Below are 19,791 nucleotides of genomic sequence, written 5' to 3' on the forward strand. Positions count from 1 at the left end.
CACAGATACAATGAAAAAAGTAAACTTCAGGCCAATATTCCTCAGGAACACAGATGCAAAAATCCTTAACAAAATATTAGCAACAGAATCTAGCAGCACATCAAAAAGTTAATATACCAGGATGCAAGCCTGGTTCAAAATGCAAGTCAATGTTTTTCATCACATAAACAGAATTAAAAACAAAAACAACAATAGACACAGAAAAAGCTTTCAATAAAATGCAACATCTCTTCATAATAAAAACCCTCAACATATTCAGCATTGAAAGAACATACCTAAATAATAAGAGCCTTCTATGACAAACCCACAGCCAACATCATACTGAATGGACAAAAGCTGAACCCATTCCCCATGAGCACTAGAATAAGACAAAGATGCCTACTGTTACCACTCCTATTCAATATAGTACTGAAAGTCTGAGCCAAAGCAATCAGGCAAGAGAAAGAAATAAAAGGCATAAAATAGGAAATGAAGAAGTCAAAATATCTCTCTTTGCTGATGATATGATTCTATACCTAGAAAATCCTAAAGAATCTCCCAAAAGGCTCCTAGAACTGATAAACAACTTCAGTAAAGTTATGGAATACAAAATCAATCGATTTTTTTTAATTTTTTTAGATGGAGTCTCACTGTCTCAAAAATATACATATATACAATATACATTATACAAAAATTAAAATGGATGAAAGATTTAAAGGTAGGACCTCAAAGTATAAAAATCTTGAAAGACAACCTAGAAAACACTCTTCTCAACATCAGCCACGGCAAAGAGTGTTTGGCTAAGTCCCCAAAAGCAATTGCAACAAAAACAAAAATAGACAAGTGGGACACTATGAGTGGGACACTCACAGACTCAAAGAAAAAGGATGGGAGAAGATAATTTGCAAATTAATCATCCACCAAAGTCTGAATATCCAGAATCTATAGGTAATTTAAATAAATTGACAAGCAAAAAATAAATAACCCCATTAAAAATAGGCAAAAGACATGAACAAACTCCTCTCAAAAGAAAACATTTAAGCCACCAACAAACATGAAAAAATGTTCAGCATCATTAATCATGAGAGAAATGCAAATCAAAACCACAATGAGATACTATCTCATACCAGTCAGCATGACTATTAATAGAGTCAGACAACAACAGATGCTGGCAAGACTGTGGAGAAAAGGAAATGTTTATACCCTGTTGGTGGGAATGCAAGTTAGTTATTACCATTTGACACAGCACTGGATATATGCCCAAAGGAATACAAATTGTTCTACCATAAAGACACACACACTCACAATTTATTTATCCAGTCATCTGCTGAAGAACATCTTGATTGCTTCCAAGTTTTGGCAATTATGGAAAAGCCTCTGTAAACATACATTAGCAGGTTTTGGTATGGACATGTTTTCACCTCTTTCGGTAAACACCAAGGAGTGTTTTTCTTGGATCATATGATGAATATGTTTAGTTTTGTCAGCAGCTGCCAAACTGTCTTCCAAACTGGCTGTACTATTTTGCATTCCCACAAGCAATGAATGAGCATTCATGTTGCCTCATATCCTCCCCAGCATTTGGTGTTGTCAGTGTTCTGGATTTTTGCCATTCTAGTAGATGTATAGTGTATTTCATTGTTGTTTTTATTTGCATTTCTCTGATGACATACGATGTGGAACATTTTTCAAATGCCTATTTGTTGTCTGTATATTTTCTTTGGTGGGGTATCTGCTAAGGTATTTGGGCCATTTTAAAATCAGGGTTTTTAAAAATATATTGTTGAGTTTTAAGACTTCTTTGTATATTCTGAATAATAACAGTCATTTATTATATGTGTCTTTTACCAGTGTTTGCTTTCAATCTGTGGCTTGTATTTTTATTCTCTTGACAATGTCTTTTGCAGACCTGAAATTTTTAGTTTTAAGGAAGTGCAGATTAGCAATTCTTTTTTTTATGAATCGTGAATTTCATGTTTTATCTAGAAAGCCATCACTAAATCCAAGGTTATCTAGATTTTCTCCTGTGTTTTTATAGGTATTTTATAATTTTGCATTTAATATATTTAGGTCTGGAATCCATTTGGGGTTAATTTTTGTGAAGAGTGTGAATTTTGTCTAGATTTTGTTTTTTTATATGCGAATAACCAGCTATAGCACAATTTGTTTAAAAGGCTTTCTTTTTGCCATTTTATGTTGTCTTTGTTCTTCTGTCAAATATCAGTTGGCTATATTTATGTGGGTCTATTTCTGGACAATATATTCTGTCGTGTTAATCTATATGTCTGTTATTTTTATGAATTACAAACTGTCTTGTGACTGTAGCTTTAAAGTAAGTCTTGAAGTTAGGTAGTGTCAGTCCTTCAACTTCATTCTTTTCCTTAACGTCATGTTGGCTATTCTGGATCTTTCACCTCTCAACATAAACTTTAATAATCAGTTTGTAGTCAGGCATGGTGGTGCACATCTGTATTCCCAGCTACTAGGGAGGCGAAGGTGGGAGGATCACTTGAGCCCAGAAGTTCAAGGCTGCACTGAGCCAAGATTGTGCCACTTTCCTCCAGCTTGGGCAACAGAGTGAGATCCCTTCTCAATGAAGAAAAAAATCAGTTTTTAAATATTCACAAAATAACATGTTGGAATTTTTACTGGGGTTGCATTGAATTTATAGATCAAATTGGGAAGAACTGACATTTTGACAATACCGTTTCTTCTCCACAAACATGGACTATCTCTCCATTTACTTATTTACTGGATTTCTTCCACCAGAGATTGCAGTTTTCCTCATATAGGTCTTTGTTAGATTGATACCTAAGTATTTTTTTTTCTTTGATGAAGTGTTCATGTAAATGTCATTATGCTTTTAATTTCAAATTCCACTTTTCATTACAGGGAAACAATTTTATCAGTATAGGGAAACAATTGGCTTTGGTATGTTAACCTTTTATCCTGCAACTTTTCTATAATTACTATTTAGTTCAAGAATTTTTTATTGTTGTTGCTGATTTTCTTTTTGTGTCAATTCTTATAGATTTTCCACATAGACACCCATATTATCTGTGAATAAAGACAGTTACACTTCTTCCTTCCCAATAAATATATCTTTTATTTCCTTTTCTTGTCTTATTGTATTAGCCAAGAAAATCTTGGCTAGATCTAAGATTTCTTCTTAGAAAATCTTAGATCTTAGCTAATTCAATAAGACAAGAAACACTGCATTTCCAGTACAATGATAAAAATGAGTGGTGAGAGGGTACATAGTGCCTTGTTCCTGATCTTAGTGGGAAAGCTGCTTGTTTCTCCTTATTAAGCGTGATGTTAACTGTAAGGTTGGGTTTTTCCTTCTTCATATATATGCATTGTCAAGTTGAGGAAACTGCTCTTTATTCCTAGTTTACTGAGAGTTTTTGGCATGAATGGACGTTGGACTTTGTCAAATGCTTTTTCTGTATATATTGTATGATCATGTGAATTTTCTTCTTTAGCCTGTTGATGTAATAAATTATATGAATTGATATTTAAGTGCTTAACCAGCCTGGTATACCTGGAATAAACTCCACTTGATCATAGTGTATATTTTGTATACATAGTTGGATTCAATTTACTAATATTTTGTTGAGGATTCTTTTACCTATAAACTTGAGACATATTAATCTGTAGTTTTATTTTCTAGTAACAACTTTGTCTACTTTTGGTATTAGTTTAAGGCTGGCCTCATAAAATTAGTTTCAAAGTATTCTGTGTCTATATCCTAGATGAAATTGTACAGAATTGGTATAATATCGTCCTGAAATGTTGGGTAGAATTTATCACTGAGCCCATTTGGGCCTGATGCTTTCTAGTTTGGGAAGATATTAATTATTTACTTAATTTCTTTAATAGATACAGGCCTGTTAAGATTGTTCATTTCTTCTTGAATGAGTTTTGGCAGATGTGTTGTTCAAGAAACTGACTGGTCCATTTCATCTAGGTTATGAAATTTGTGGGCATATAATTTATCATCCTGTTAAATGTGCATGGGCTCTGTAGTGATGGTCCCACATTTATTTCTAATATAAGTAATTTGTATCTTCTCTCTTTTTTATTAGCCTACTAGGCTACAGACATAAATTGTATTGATATTTTTAAAGAACAAGCTTTTGGTTTTGTTGATTCCCTATTTTCAATTTCATGAATTTCTGCTCTAATTTTTATTGTTTCTTTTCTTCTTTTCTTTTCTTTTTTTTCCTTTCCTCTCCTCGCCTCTCTTTCCTTTTCTTTCTTTTTGTGAAGGGATCTCACTCTGTTTCCTAGGCTGGCATGCAGTGGAGTGATCATGGCTCACTGTGGCCTTGAGCTTCCAGGCTCAAGTGATCCTTCCACCTTAGCCTTCTGAATAGCTGGGACCACAGGCACATACCAGCATGCCCAGCAATCTCTCTCTTTTTTTTTTAATTTGTAGAAACAAGATCGCACTATGTTCCCCAGGATGGTCTCAAACTGGACTCAAGCAATCCTTCTGCCTCAGCCTTCCAAAGTGCTGTGATTACAGGTATGAACCACTATATTTGGCCTTATTATCTATTTTATTCTTCATGATTTGGATTTAATTTGCTCTTTCTTTTCTAGTTTCCTAAGATTGATGCTTAAATGAATTATATCAGATTTTTCTTCTTTGCTAATATGTGTATTTAATGCTACAAATTTTCCTCTAAGCACTGTTTTTGCTGTTTCCCAAAAATTTTGATAAGTTAATGTTTCATTTTCATTTAGTTATATTATTTTAAAATTTTTCTTGTGTTTCCTTCTTTGACCCTTTCTTGTATTGTTTAGAAGTAGGTTGTTTAATCTCCAATATTTTAGAATTTTTCCAGCTACCTTTCTTTTTTGTTGCTGTTGAAATTATTTATTATGGCAAATATGCTATTTCAGGGAGTATTTACAATTAAATTTCTTCACATATTAATATTTTTAGGTACTTGTTATAATTACTTCTTTTTTTAACTTTTATCTTAGGTTCAGGGGTACATGTGCAGATTTGCTATGTGTGTAAATTGTGTGCTGCAGGGTTTGCTGTACAAATTATTTCATCATCCAAGTAATAAGCATAGTATCTGATAGGTAGTTTTTCAATTATCACCCTTCCCCTACCCTGCACCCTGTAGTAGGCCCCAATGTCTGTTGTTCCCTTCTTTGTGTCCATATGTAGTCAGTGTTTAGCTCCCACTTTCAAGTGAGAATGTGTGTTATTTTTTTTTCTGTTCCTGTGCTAGTTTCCTAAGGATAATGACCTCCAGCTCTATCCATGTTGCTACAAAGGACATGATCTCATTCTTTTTATGGCTGCATAGTATTCCATGATGTGTATATATACTATATTTTCTTTACCCAACCTACTGTTGATGGATATTTAGGTTGATACCATGTCTTTCCTATTGTGAATAGCACTATGATAAACATATGCATGTATGTGTCTTTATGGTAGAACAATTTATATCCCTTTGGGTGTATACCCAATAATGGGTTTACTGGGTCAAATGGTAATTCTGTTATAAGTTTTTGAGAAATTGACACACTGCTTTCCACAATGACTGAACTAATTTTTATTCCCACCAGCAGTGTGTAAACATTCCCTTTTCTCTACAACTTCACTAGGATCTGTTACTTTTTGACTTTCTAATAGTAGTCATTACAACTGGTGTGAAATGGTATCTTGTTGTGGTTTTAATTTGCATTTCTCTAGTGATTAGTGATGTTGAGCATTTTGTCATATGCTTGTGTGCCACTTGTATGTCTTCTTTTGAAAAGTGTCTGTTTATGTCCTTTGCCCACTTTTTAATGGGTTTGTTTTTTGCTTGTAAATTAAATTTGTTTAAGTTCCTTATAGATTCTGGATATTATACCTTTGTTGGATGCATAGTTTGCAAATATCTTCTCCGATTTTGTAATTTGTCTGTTTACTCTATTCGTTGTTTGTTGCTGTTGTTGTTGTTTGTTTTCCATGCAGAAGCTCTATTGTTAAATTAGGCCCCATTTGTTGATTTTTGTTTTTGTTGCATTTGCTTTTGGCATCTTCATCATGAAATCTTTTCCAGGTCCTGTGTCCAAAATAGTATTTCCTAGGTTATCTTACAGGGTTTTTAGAGTTTTGGTTTTACATTGTATTTAATCCATTTTGAGTTTATTTTTGTGTATGGCATAAGGAAGGGGTTCAGTTATCCCAGCACCATTTATTGAATAGGGAGTCTTTTCCCCCGTTGTTTGTTTTTGTCAATTTTTGTTGAAGATCAGATGGTTTTAGATGTGTGGAATTATTTCTGTACTCTGTATTCTGTTCCTGTGGTCTATTTGTCTGTTTTTGTACCAGTACCATGCTATTTTGGTTACTGCAGCTTTGTAGTATAGTTTGAAGTTGGGTAATGTGATGCCTTTAGCTTTGTTCTTTTTGTTTAGGATTATCTTGGCTATTCAGGCTGTTATTGGTTCCACATGAATTTTAAAATACCTTTTTATAATTTTGTGTGGAATGACATTGGTAGTTTCATAGGAATAGAACTGAATCCCTAAACTGCTTTGGACATTATGTCCATCTTAACAATATTGATTCTCCCTATCCATGAGCATGGAATGTTTTTCCATTCATTTGTGTCTTTGTGTAGTGTTTTGTAAATCTCATTGTAGAGATCTTTTTCCTCTCTGGTTAGCTGTATTCCTAGGTATTTTATTCTTTTTGTGGCTTTTGTGAATGGGATTGCATTCTTGAGTTGGCCCTCAGCTTGGACGTTGTTGCAGTATAGAAATGCTACTGATTTTTGTGCATTGATTTTGTATCTTGAAACTTTGCTGAAGTTGTTTATTATATCTGGGATCTTTTGGACACAGACTATGGAGTTTTCTAGATATACAATTATATAATCTGCAAACAGGGATAGGTTGACTAGCTCTCTTCATTTTATTTCTTTCTTCTTCCTGATTGCTCTGGCTAGGAATTACAGTACTATGTTGAATACGAGTGGCAAGAGAGGGCATCCTTTCTTTAACAGGAATGCTTCTAGCTTTTGCCCATTCAGCATGATGTTGGCTGCGGGTTTTTCATAAATGGCTCTTATTTTGTAGTATGTTCCTTCAATGCCTAGTTTGTTGAGGGTTTTCACATTAAGTGATGTTGAATTTTATCAAAAGCCTTTTCTGCATTTATTGAGGTGATCATGTGGTTCTTGTCTTTAGTTCTATTTGTGTGATGAACCACATTTATTGATTTCTGTATGTTGAACCAATTTTAGAATATGTGTCATGTACAGATGAGAAGAATGTATATTCTGTTGTTTTGGGGTGGAGAATTTTGTAGATGTCTATTAAGTTTATTTCATCAAGTGTTGAGTTCAGGTCCCAAATATCTTTGTTAATTTTCTGTCACAATGATCTGTCTAATACCTAGTGGGGTGTTGAAGTCTTCCACTATTATTGTGTGGTTATCTAATCCCTTTGTAGGTCTTTAAGAATTGCTGTATGAATCTGGTTGCTCCTGTGCTGAGTATGTATATATTTAGAATAGTTAGGTCTTCTTGTGAATTGGGCCCTTCGCCATTATGTAATATTCTTCTTTGTGTTTTTTTATCTTTGTTGGTTTAAATTCTATTTTGTCCAAACTACTAATAAGTCCATCAAAGGCATTCTTCGTTTTTATTACAGTATTTTTGATCTCCAGCTTTTATTGAGGGAGGGGTTCTTTCTTCAAATGTCACTCTCTGCTATCATTGCTCATCTGTTATTGCATGCTGTCTACTTTATCCACTTAGAGCCCCTAGCATAAAAGCACAGTTTAAATTCTCAGTCTAATTATCCAGGATCCCTGCCTTATCTGAATGTGGTTCACATGCTTACTCTGTCTCTTCATCTGTGCTTTTTGCCTTTTGGTATGTCTGGAAGTTTTTTTCTTGATAGCTGGACATGAGGTACTGAGTAAAAGAAACTATTAGAAATAGGACTTTAGTCATGTGGTGGTAATATGTGGGGGAAGGAAAAGCTTTCTATATTCCTATGGTTGGGTCTCAGTCTTTAGTGAGATTCTGCCTTTAGATTGTGAAGTTCACAAGTGCTTCTCAGTTCCTCTCCTGTCCTGAGTTGGGACAGAATGGCTAGAGTGGGTTAGAGGTGAGATTGTTTTTCTGCCACATAGAAGGCCAGAGCTGGTTGGAGTTGGGTGTTTTCTTTCCCCCAGGTCATTTAGGCGCTGATAAAAGTCCAGTAGGTTAGGTGCTGATTTAATAGTTTCTCCTGAGGTCAGACTAAGAAAAACAGAATTCTTCAGAATGCTTTAAAGTGGTTCCTTTTCCACTCCCCCTGCCAGAAGCATTAAGGAACTTTTCTCCAATATTCACTACATTGTGCACAGGTACCCCAAAACTTAAAGTATAATAAAAAAAAAAAAGAAAAAGAAAACCTGGCCAAACTTCTGGAAGCAAACCTCACAGAAGGGTGGAGACTCTCCTATAACTGGATACCACTAAGTTTTTGAATCTCATACTTGTCCACACTGAGCCTGCAACCATTCATCAATTACAGTTTAGGTTTTTCTACCCCAGCACTGGTTCTGATGGAGGTTTCCGTTCATGGGTTTCTGTTCCAGTAAGATGTGATTCTCTGTATTCACCTCTTTCTCCAATTTTGGGGACAGTGGTTTTTCCTGTGGCCTCACTCCTCTGATAGAGCAAAGAAGAGTTGATGATTTTTTAATTTAGTGAGCTTCAGCTTTTTACTTGTTGGTAGGATAAAGGGTTACCCTGAAGCTCTTACGTGCTGGACCAGAAACCAGAAGTTGCCAATAGTTTTTAATGAGAAATAACTTAACTGCAACAGAATTTTGAATGTTGTTTTGATACATGAACAGGTTTAACTAGAATAAATTATTTGTGAAAGTTTATTTCTTGATGCTTGGTGTGAGGTGTTTATTTCCTGTTCTTATGATGCATAAATCATCATGGGTTCCATTAAGTCAAGAATTTGAAAGCTAACACACAAAAAACTCAAGGGTATCCAAAACCACTGAAGGGGTTCTAGAGATTTAATATGACCCAGACCAAGACTTAATATTCTGATATAATTGGACTGAAATGTGTTGGGGAGCAGAAGGCTTTGAACATTTCTTCCAGCTTTCTCATAGTCTAGGAAGAAGTTTGTGTGTTAGGTCAATCATATTCCTTCTCAAATCTTTATTCCGTGATGGTCAAAGTTGTTTAGAATACATATTAATAGCCTCTTGAAAATAATCTAATTGCAGCCAGGCATGGTGGCTCATGCCTGTAATCCCAGCACTTTGGGAGGCCAAGGTGGGTGGATCACCTGAGGTCAGGAGTTTGAGACCAACATGGTAGAACCCCATCTCTACTAAAAATACAAAAATTAGCCAGGCGTGGTGGCGGGCGCCTGTAATCCTAGCTACTTGGGAGGCTGAGGCACAAGAATCGCTTGAACCTGGGAGGCAGATATTCTAGTGAGCCGGGATTGTGCCACTGCACCCCAGCCTAGGCGACAGAGTGTGACTTTGTCTAAAAAAACAAACAAAAACAACAACAACAAAACACAACTGATTGCTCTCTAATTGATATTTAAAACCAATATAATTTATGATATTTGTTAAAAAAAAAAGTCGTACTATTAGATCAGCATCCTAAGACAAATTATTATGGAACTCTGATATGTCTGAAATTATTGCAGGTGTTGGTAAATTTGAGGTACTCTAGAAGATGGTTTTCAAGAGGTAAACACTAGCAATTTTCTCTGAATCCCTTTTTGTCAACAAAATTAGATTATTATTAGATACATAGTTGTTGTTATGACAAAATGGGAGGCATTTAGCCACTTATGCCCAGTGTTCCATTATTGGAACACTAAGCATGTGGGAGTTATTTATATCCTACTGCTGAAGGTCATCGCCAAGGTCTGATTGAAAAAATTCAAACAATTGCAACTTCAGGTGTAAATCGATTAAGAAAGATGGGTATTGTAATAAGTAATAGAGTTTTATACTTAAAGTTTTGTTAAATTTTTTTCTGAATTATGCAGTAAACACCACACTTAACTAGTTTATGATGCTGGTTTGAATCATAATAAAATAATATCTCTTAAGAGGATCAAGCCAGATCAGTGTCAGCTTTCTTTTTGTTACTTAGGAATTCTTCATATCCATAAACCCAAGTGGAGGAGAACTATGGTATAAGTGAACATTATGCTCTTTCAGAGGTTGAGGACTTACAGTTTTGCAGGATGACTTAGCCATGATATCTAGAGTAAACCCTAAATCTTCCTTTCCAAACCCTTGTTGGACATGTTTCCATATGTATATCCTGAATCACATAAAAGTGGTTTTCTCTCCTGACTTAAATTCAATTCATCAATCTTTCGGGTATTAGGGTCCAAGGAACCAAGCTTGATTATTTCCTCTTTGGTTTCTTTGAGAGAGTCTCCCGCCGCCACCAACAAATGGACAGATAGTATGTGAATAGTTATTTTTATTAGAATAATTGGGGGTTATTATAAATACACGAACAAAAAACAGTAAAACCTTTCATTTAAAGGGTGGGGTCTACCTCTGTGGGTGAGGTCATTTCAGTTATGTCCAGGAAAAAGTCTGCAGGCTTACTGAATATTTGAACTCATAAGTAGAAGTAAAACAAGGAGACAGGCTGTTATTTCTGAATGAAATGAATATGATGTAAATTTATCTTTGTTACACCATAATCTGAAGTATGTTCTTGGGGATTATCATTAGGCACTGAAATTTCTCTGTAGCTCTACAACCTATTAACTTAGTATAATATAATCTGGAGAGACTCGTGTTCCTCTCCTGAGCTATAAGCTGGTGCCATAAACTATTAAAATAATAATATATAAAGACAGTTAATGGCTGCAAGGGTGCCAGGAAAACTTCTCCAAACTTGGAAGCATGAATCTGTGAGTGATATTTTTTCCCTTACACAGGGGCAGTTTCTCTCCGCATCAAGTATTTTTGGAGACAGTGAAGGTGTAATAGAAATAAGACTAAACATGGAGTCAGAAGATTTGGGTATAACTTACTCTTCACTTTTTAGTTTCAGAAAAGTTTAAGTCTCTGAATTTCAATGTCCTTATCTGGAAATTACAACAATCTTGCAAGGATTTTCTGAGAATTAATTAAGAGAAAATAAAATTACATTGTAAAAATAAAGCAATACAAAATAAGATTATTTAGAATTATTGTCTTTGAATGAGTATTAGGAAGCCAGAATTAGTAACTACTCAGCAAAGCATTCCTACTGTTCTGTGTGTGAGACCCAAATCTACCCACTAATAGATGTAGGTACTTGTTCAATTCACTTACATTCTTTGTGCCTCGGCTTTCTGATGTAAAATGAGAATTAACACTACCTGTTTTACAGAGTTTTGGGAAAGACTAAGAGAGTTAATATGCATAAAATATTCAGTACAATGCTTGTATGTATTCGTTTTTTAACATAATTGAGATTTTTTGTTTTTTTTTAAAGCTACATACCATACACAAAAGCATCCCAATGAGCATCTGCCATCCCAAGGGACTCTTCTTCAGTGGAATTCTGGCTTTCCCCATAGCATGTGCTTCTCTTCTTCTAAGATACATTAAAAATGGTATTGATTTGTTACCATGGTAACTACTATACATATATTCATAGTTATTATTGGTTTTTCTGTTTGTTGTTTTGGGGGCTTTTAAACTTTTAGGAGTACATGTGAAGGTTTGTTACATAGGTAAACTACTCATGTCATGGGGGTTTGATGTATGGATTATTTAATCACTCAGGTACTTAAGCTCAGTATCCAATAGGTATCTTTTCTGCTCCTCTTCCTCCTTCCACCTTCAACCCTCAAGTAGACCCCAGTGACCATTTCCTTGTTTGTGTTCATAAGTTCTTATCATTTAGCTCCCACTTATAAGAGAGAACATGCAGTAGTTTGTTTTCTGTTCCTGCATTAGTTTGCTAAGGGCAATGTTTTAAAGGTGAATAGATCTATCATGTTTGAATGAAAATCACCTGCTTACTAAGAGAACCATTTGTTAAGCTTTATTGTGCCTACTCAGATATATATATATATATATATGAAAAGATGGACTATGTAATAAAATCAAATGATCTCAAAATTATAAGCAATATAAAGGGTACATGTAGGATAATCTTGCATTCTGATTAGGAATGTCCCTTATCACATCTCTGAAAGAATGATTTTTGATCCATGCTTACACTCTTTACAGTGGTAGTAAACTCACTCCTTCACAAGGCAACATATCTCACTATTGTTTTTCTCCTTATACTGAAATGAAATCTAAGTTTTTATTAGTTTCACATCTTTTTACTGGCTTTTCACCATGGAAAACCACACGACAAATCTACATAGCATTTTTTGTAAGTATTTGAAGTCAAGTGTCATGTCTCTACTTCTCTAAACAAAATATCTCTTGGGAGCTCTCACAGTGGAAGGGGAGAAGTCTTGGCTTTGGAATCAGATCTGGGTTTAATTCTTAGCTCAATCACTTTCCAGCTGTGTGATCAAGCTATTAAATCTCTCTGTACTTTAGTCTTTCTCTCCTACTTAACAAGTTTGTTTTGTGACTTAAGTAAGAAAAAAACTACTAAACTTGAAAAAAAATCACAGTACTTACAAATATTCAATCAGTATTAACGATTAGGTATATTAAATCATTTTTATATGCGATTTATAATCTTTCAATTTATAATCTTTATCAATTTATAATCTTTCTTTGAACGTATTAGTTTATTAATGTTACTTTTGAGATGCATTTGCTGGAAGAACACATACATAACAACTAAACAATTGTTAATTATTAAATTCTGTCTTAAATGGTGATGCTAATTGTAGATATCTACAAATTCCCAGAAATTTTGATGCAATTAAATTACAGGTGTTTAAATGTCACCACAGGCGAAGACATAAACATGTAAGAGACAAGCACAAAAGAACCATGAACCCTTGAGGTCAGGATTGGAATCCATTCTCTAGGCAAGCACACTGGGAAGAGGTGTATATCTTTTCTCTCTCAAAGCATCTCACTATTGTTATTTTATTTTGGGTGGCAAATGTGGTTAACTTTAATTGCTCCCTCATAGCTACCAATGACTACATCATGAGAAATGCCCAACGGTATGTGAAGAAAGTAATCCAGGGAGAATGAGTGTGTTCAAGTCTTGATAGTATACCCCCTTGGGACCTCCTTCTATAAGCACCAAATGTCAGTTCCTGAAGCTGAGATACCACACTCTTCTGGAAACCAGAGAATGTGACTTGGATTCTCTTTTACAATACTGCAGAAAATTCCACAATGGTCTATGTGGACTGCATGAGTGTTCAGAGGTATTAAAGTTTCAGATTTTGTATTTAAATATATGATTCCTTTAAGTGTATTTTTGTATGAGGTGTTAGGCATGGGTCTGGGATCACTGGTTTTTGTTTTGTTTTGTTGTACTATATGAATGGCTAATTGTTTCAGAATTATTTGGTATTTGTTGAAAAGACCATTTTTCTCTATTTACTTGCCTTTGCACAATTTTTCAAAAATCTGTTGACCATATATGTGTGGTTCTGTTCTCAGGATCTCTGTTCTATTGAGCTATGAGTCCCTTCATCAATACCATCAATACCACATGGTCTTGATTGAACATAGCATTATGCATTATAGTAAGTTTCAAAATCTAGTAGTATGAGCCCTCAAACTTTGTTGTTTTTCAAAAGCGTTTGTCTATTATAATTATTCTTTACATATAAACTTTAGAATCGTCTTCTTAATATCTAAAAAAAAAAACATTCTGTTGGAATTCGGATCGAGAGTGCATTGATGATACAGTTTATGGAGAATTGATTTCTTAACAATATTGAGTCTTCCAATCCATAAACACAGTTTGTTTCTCCATTTATATATGTCTTCTTTGATTGCTTCCATTAATGTTTTATTTTCAATATTACTGATCATGCACATATTTTACTAGACTCAAAACTGTGTATTTTGGTGATGTTATAAATGATACTATTCGTTTTACTTTTGCTTTACAATTTTCAGTTGCCAATATATGGAAACATAACATATTTTTGTATATTGACTTTGCATACAGTGACTTTGCTAAATTCCCTTATTAGTTCTAGAAGCTTTTATTGTAGATTCCTTGGGATTTATTATGGAGATAAACATATTGTATGTAAATAGAAAAAGTTTCATTTTTTACTTTGTATCCCCTTGCCTTTTTTCTGTCTTTGTTGCACTAGTTAGAACTCCCAGTATGATGTTAAATATTTCTAATTTCTTAAGCATTAATTCTATATTTCAGTTCTAAATGTTTTCTCTGTTCCTTTTTTTATGGTTTACATTTGTCTGCTGAGGACTCCTATTCCTGCATTTATTTTAAATTTGTTTCTTTATACCTTATGGAACACAGTCATAACAGATGCTTTAATATTTTTGATAATTCTAATGTCTGGGTAATCTCAGGGTTGGTATTTGTTGATCATCTCTTCTGTTGAGAATTGGTTACATTTTCTTGATTTTTTGTATGCTAAATAATTTCAGATTTCATTGTGGACACTTTTCGTGTTATGCTATTTAGACTCCAGATCCTGTTAAAATTCTCTGGAGAATATTGATTTTTGTTTGCTTCTTTGTTTGTTTTAACACGTTGTCAATCCAGAGCATCAGACAAGTAGTTCCTCTTGCCTTCCATGGGCAATGTTCCCAATGTCAGTACAATTTTCAAAGCCTTTAATATGCCGCATTGTGTTTGTCCTTCAAATGTACCGCTCAGAAGTTAGTATGAGATTTTGCCACACAGAGGTCAGTCTAAGACCTGGGTGGTGTTTCAAATTGTAGTTCAGTTTTTAAAGCCTTTGCGATACTTCCTTGGGTCTGTTCCACACATGCACAGCTTAGGAGTGAGCTCTGGCTTTGTTTCCTTCCCCAGCTCTCTTATCTAAATAAATATGCACCAGTCTCCCCTGTCGATTCCTTTACACACACACACACACACACACACACACAGAAACACACACACACACACTCCTCCATGCTGGCATCCTCTGTTCAAAAAGTGGAGTTTATCTCCAAGTTTTTGTTTCTCATGCTATTGCCTCATAGTTTCAAAATTGAGAAGACTCTTATGACACAGCTGGAATTAAAAAGAGAGAGAGAGACAATGCAGGAATTCCCTTACATGCTTTGATCACAGAGGCCTCTTTTATCAGTTTTCCTAGTGAAAAACATGGTCGTCTATTGGGGTTTTAGCATCCTGAGCAGCCCCTACTCAGTTCTATAACTTTGGCCACCCTCCGTTCAAAATCACAAGATTAGAGGAGAAATGTAGTAGAAATTCATATTTGTAGGGTTTTCTTCTCTAGGTTTTGTCTCCTTTTGCCCACCTGCCTCTTCTGTTTGCTTTTCAGAGTTCTTAGGCAATAACTTTTGTGATTTTATATAGTTTTAATTGTATTCTGTAAGAAAGAGGCTGTGGTGACCTCAGTCCAACTTGGCCAAAACCAAAAGTTAAAGACTGCAGTCAAGAATTTTTATCATCCTTATATTTTTATGTAGATCTGCCCCTACATAAGAAGGTTGATTGTGGAATGTTAAAACATGAAGCCAGCACATCTATCAGACAGCTTCTTGATTTGATGTCAGTATTCATACTTTGCAGACCTGTGTTCTTTTTTGAAGTCCAACACTCTGACAAAGATGAGGAATCTCTCGGTGGTGACTGAATTCATCCTGCTGGGCATCCCGCACACGGAGGGTCTGGAGACTATGCTCTTGGTCCTGTTTTTGTCCTTCTACATCTTCACCCTTATGGGGAACCTGCTCATCTTGCTGGCTATTGTCTCCTCCACTCAGCTTCACATGCCCATGTACTTCTTCCTGTGCAAGCTGTCTGTTTTTGACATATTTTTCCCTTCTGTGAGTTCCCCTAAGATGCTGTGCTATCTTTCAGGGAACAGCCGAGCCATCTCCTATGCAGGCTGTGCAACCCAGCTCTTCTTCTACCATTTCCTGGGCTGCACCGAGTGTTTTCTGTACACGGTGATGGCCTACGACCGCTTCGTTGCCATTTGTCATCCTCTACACTACACCTTAATCATGAGCCACAGAGCGTGCATCATCCTAGCCATGGGGACCTCATTCTTTGGCTGCATTCAGGCCACCTTTCTGACCACTCTCACCTTCCAATTGCCTTACTGTGGCCCCAATGAGGTGGACTATTATTTCTGTGATATCCCAGTCATGCTGAAGCTGGCTTGTGCAGATACCTCAACCCTGGAGATGGTGGGGTTCATCAGTGTGGGCCTCATGCCCCTCAGCTGTTTCCTTCTCATCCTCACCTCCTACAGCTGCATCATTTGCTCCATCCTGCAGATCCGCTCTGCCGAGGGCCGACGCCATGCCTTCTCCACCTGCAGCGCCCACCTCACTGCCATCCTTCTGTCCTTTATGCCAGTGGTTCTCATCTACCTGCAGCCCACCCCCAATCCCTGGCTTAATGCAACAGTTCAAATCCTGAATAACTTGGTCACCCCCATGCTGAATCCTTTGATCTATAGTCTGAGAAATAAGGAAGTTAAATATTCTCTGAGACAGGTTCTGCAGCCAGTAGCTTTCCTTCCTGGGAGGTGATAGAGAAGGGTCCGTAGCTTAACACTAATAACATCACAATACTTACAAAAGGTATTTCTTTTTGTGCAATGAGGAGCACAGATATTATCACGGCCCCCTTTTACAGGTGAAAAAGTGAAGACTTGAAGACATAAAGTGAATGACTCAAGGTGAGGTAACTAATAAATTATCGTGTCTGGGAAAAATTATCTCTTCCTGCTTGGCAAGTTATTCTGGACCTTCTCTTCAATTGTCTCTTCTGTTTTTCTGCCCTTACATCTTCTCCTTCTCTCCTCTTTCTCCTTACTCTAGCACTTTTTCGTCTTCACTGGCATGTTTTTTCTAATTGACCCATTAAATGTCAGCACTGATTAAATAAACCCTCCTTTGATAGTCCAGAAGTTGCAGAAAAATGGAAGAGGTTCAACTACATGGAGGTGGTATCCTGCAACTTCTTAAGCATAAAGAAGTTGTATAAAATAAAAGAACTTCTGGATGGGATGTAAGGCAGGTCTCTTATGGATGAATCCGAGGCACTAGTACACTCTGTCACCTATAAAGCCTGTCTGTTGGTCTTAGACCTATAAGCAGGCCTTGGCCTGGTGCTGAAGCAGTAAATGAAAGAGAATGTGGAGAGGGTAGATAAAAAAGAGTCTGTGAGATAAAAAAGAGTCTAGTGCACTCTGTCACCTGTAAAGCCTGTCTGTTGGTCTTAGACCTATAAGCAGGCCTTGGCCTGATGCTGAAGCAGTAGATGAAAGAGAATGTGGAGAGGGTAGATAAAAAAGAGACTGTGAGGGGTAACTGGTTCTGCTGTTTTTTAGTATTAGGAAACTTGAGTTTGGCTGTGTAATCCCCAGCACAGACATGGGGCATTGCAAAGTCCAAGCTGCTGTTTTATGGTTTTGGATACTCTGCTTACACAAAGGCTTTGACTTTAGTTTTCTCCTACGTATATGTCTTTGTTCTTCCTAGTGAGCTTAACATAAGAAATGTGCTATTACAATTCAGACCGCAATTTGGTGGGAAGAAGAGTAGTGAGAAGATGGTGATGGGAAAGAAGGGGACTATGGGAAGAAAAGGGGGTGCCGAGGAGGGAAAGGCAGAGGCAAGTCTCCCTTCCTTTTGACTGTCTTCAGGATCTGAGGTCAGTCAAGGAGTCTGCTGAGTTCAGTCAAGGAATCTGCTAGATTGAATCAGACACAACATTTGTTTGGATCTCATATGAGGGTGGGGAGCAGATCCATGCTTTTGAAGGGAGCACACTTTTTCCTGCTCACTTTTCTTAAGCTCCGTGCCTTTTATTCTCTCCACCTGCAGTGCTCTTTCAAGTCTTCAGCTGGACAAACTCATTCTCAACATTCAACGCCCAGTTCAAATACCATTTACCATGCAAAACTTTATCTCAAGCAGAGTCAGAGTCCTCACTTTTCTATGTTTTGAATCAGACTTGACAATGTCATCACTCCATTGTATCAGAATATGTTTTGGCCAAGCATTTTCCAAAAGCAAAAGTCAGGTAGGTTCAGGGAGGGTGAGGACAAAAAAGGGCCAGCTGGGGATGGACAGTACAGAAGTAACAGCTCATTTGTTGAGCAAATGTAGGTCTGAATCCCAGATGATTTTTTTGTTGTGGTTAGTGAAGCAGAGTTTCAGTCTTCTCATATGTGTCAGTTTTTGTGTACCCACTAAGTATCTCCAGAGTACTGATAACATATTCTTCTTCTAGCTTTTGGGGAAAAACTTCAGTGTTAGTCACAGTCCTTGTCTTTTAAAGAGCTTTTATCAAATGAGGAAACATGATAGTAGTCATTTTGTGTATTTGTTCAAAAAATATTTATGGAGCTGTCATTTAGGCAAAGCGCAAAACAGAGAGGAAGGCAGGAAAATAGAGCACCAAAGACCAAAATGTAGTAAGTGAACGAATGCACACATTCAATAGATACTGAGGATATCAAGGCCCTCTGTCTAATCCTTCCTTCTCCTAGTTACTTAAAGTTTGGCCCAAAAGAAAATAAGTTGTTGGGGTGAGGAAATCTTCATTAAGAGAACTTTAAGTCATCATTGCTTACTAATCACCCTTAATAAGCAGCGAGATTAGTAAGTAGAAGAAATTCACATATATATATGTGTGTGTGTATATGTATATATAAATATAAATATAAATATATATATACTGTCTCAAGTTGTGAGTCTCGTTTTCTTCCCTTGCAACATGGAAATAGTAATACCTTTCTTGCATTGCTGTTGTAAAGATTGAATGACACAAAAGCAAAATACTCAGCTGACTTAATGTAGGGACTCCAAAAACTTGGTAATTATAATATTTTTTGCATTTTTAAGAATTGTTTTTTAGCTTACTCTCTCACTTCATTCTGGTCTTTAATGCTCAAATGTTACAACCACAGAGAATACTTCTACACTTGTACTATTAAAATACTCTCCCCTTCATCATACTTTTCTTATTATCTTGCTAAATGTATATATTTTTAACTTTCATTTTAGGTTCAGTTCTCTCTGCTTTAGTTTTTAGAGTTTATATTTGTCTACTGTGAATTTCTATTCTTCCATTTGTTTTAAATTTGTTTATTTCTACCTTATGGAGCACAATCATAACAGATGCTTTGATATTTTTGATAATTCTAATGTCTGGGTAATCTCAGGGTTGGTATTTTTGATCATCTCTTCTGTTGAGAATTGGTTACATTTTCTTGATTTTTTGTATGCTAAATAATTTCAGATTTCATTCTGGACACTTTTCATGTTATGCTATTTAGACTCTAGATCCTGTTAAAATTCCCTGGAGAATATTGATTTTTGTTTGCTTCTTTGTTTGTTTTAACACATTGTCAATCCACAGCATCAGACAAGTAGTTCCTTTTGCCTTCCATGGGCCATGTTTCCAATGTCAGTTCAATTTTCAAAGACTTTAATATGCCGCATTGTGTTTGTCCTTCAAATGTACTGCTCAGAAGTTAGTATGAGATTTTGCCACTCAGAGGTCAGTCTAAGATGTGGGTGGTGTTTCAAATTGTCGTTCAGTTTTCAAAGCCTTTGTGATACTTCCTTGGGTCTGTTCCACACATGCACAGCTTAGGAGTGAGCTCTGGCTTTGTTTCCTTCCCCAGCTCTCTTATCTAAAGAAATATACACCAATCTCCCCTGCCAACCCCTTT

The 19,791-nt window shown here is 36.0% G+C and overlaps 1 protein-coding gene across 1 annotated transcript; it reads left to right on the forward strand.

The window, feature by feature from the left end:
- The first annotated feature begins 15,703 nt into the window (after window positions 1–15,703).
- Window positions 15,704–16,636, forward strand: LOC129008764 (olfactory receptor 10D1B-like). Its single transcript, XM_054441075.1, has one exon. It carries the CDS (start codon window positions 15,704–15,706, stop codon window positions 16,634–16,636), a length of 933 nt encoding a protein of 310 aa, XP_054297050.1.
- The last annotated feature ends 3,155 nt before the right edge of the window (window positions 16,637–19,791 follow it).

The sequence above is a fragment of the Pongo pygmaeus genome, chromosome 9, assembly GCF_028885625.2.
Source record: "Pongo pygmaeus isolate AG05252 chromosome 9, NHGRI_mPonPyg2-v2.0_pri, whole genome shotgun sequence".
In the NCBI taxonomy this organism is placed as follows: domain Eukaryota; kingdom Metazoa; phylum Chordata; class Mammalia; order Primates; family Hominidae; genus Pongo; species Pongo pygmaeus.

Bases quoted from the DNA above. Each gene is read 5' to 3' on its own strand.
- LOC129008764 (XM_054441075.1), top strand. From the start codon at position 15,704: ATGAGGAATCTCTCGGTGGTGACTGAATTCATCCTGCTGGGCATCCCG.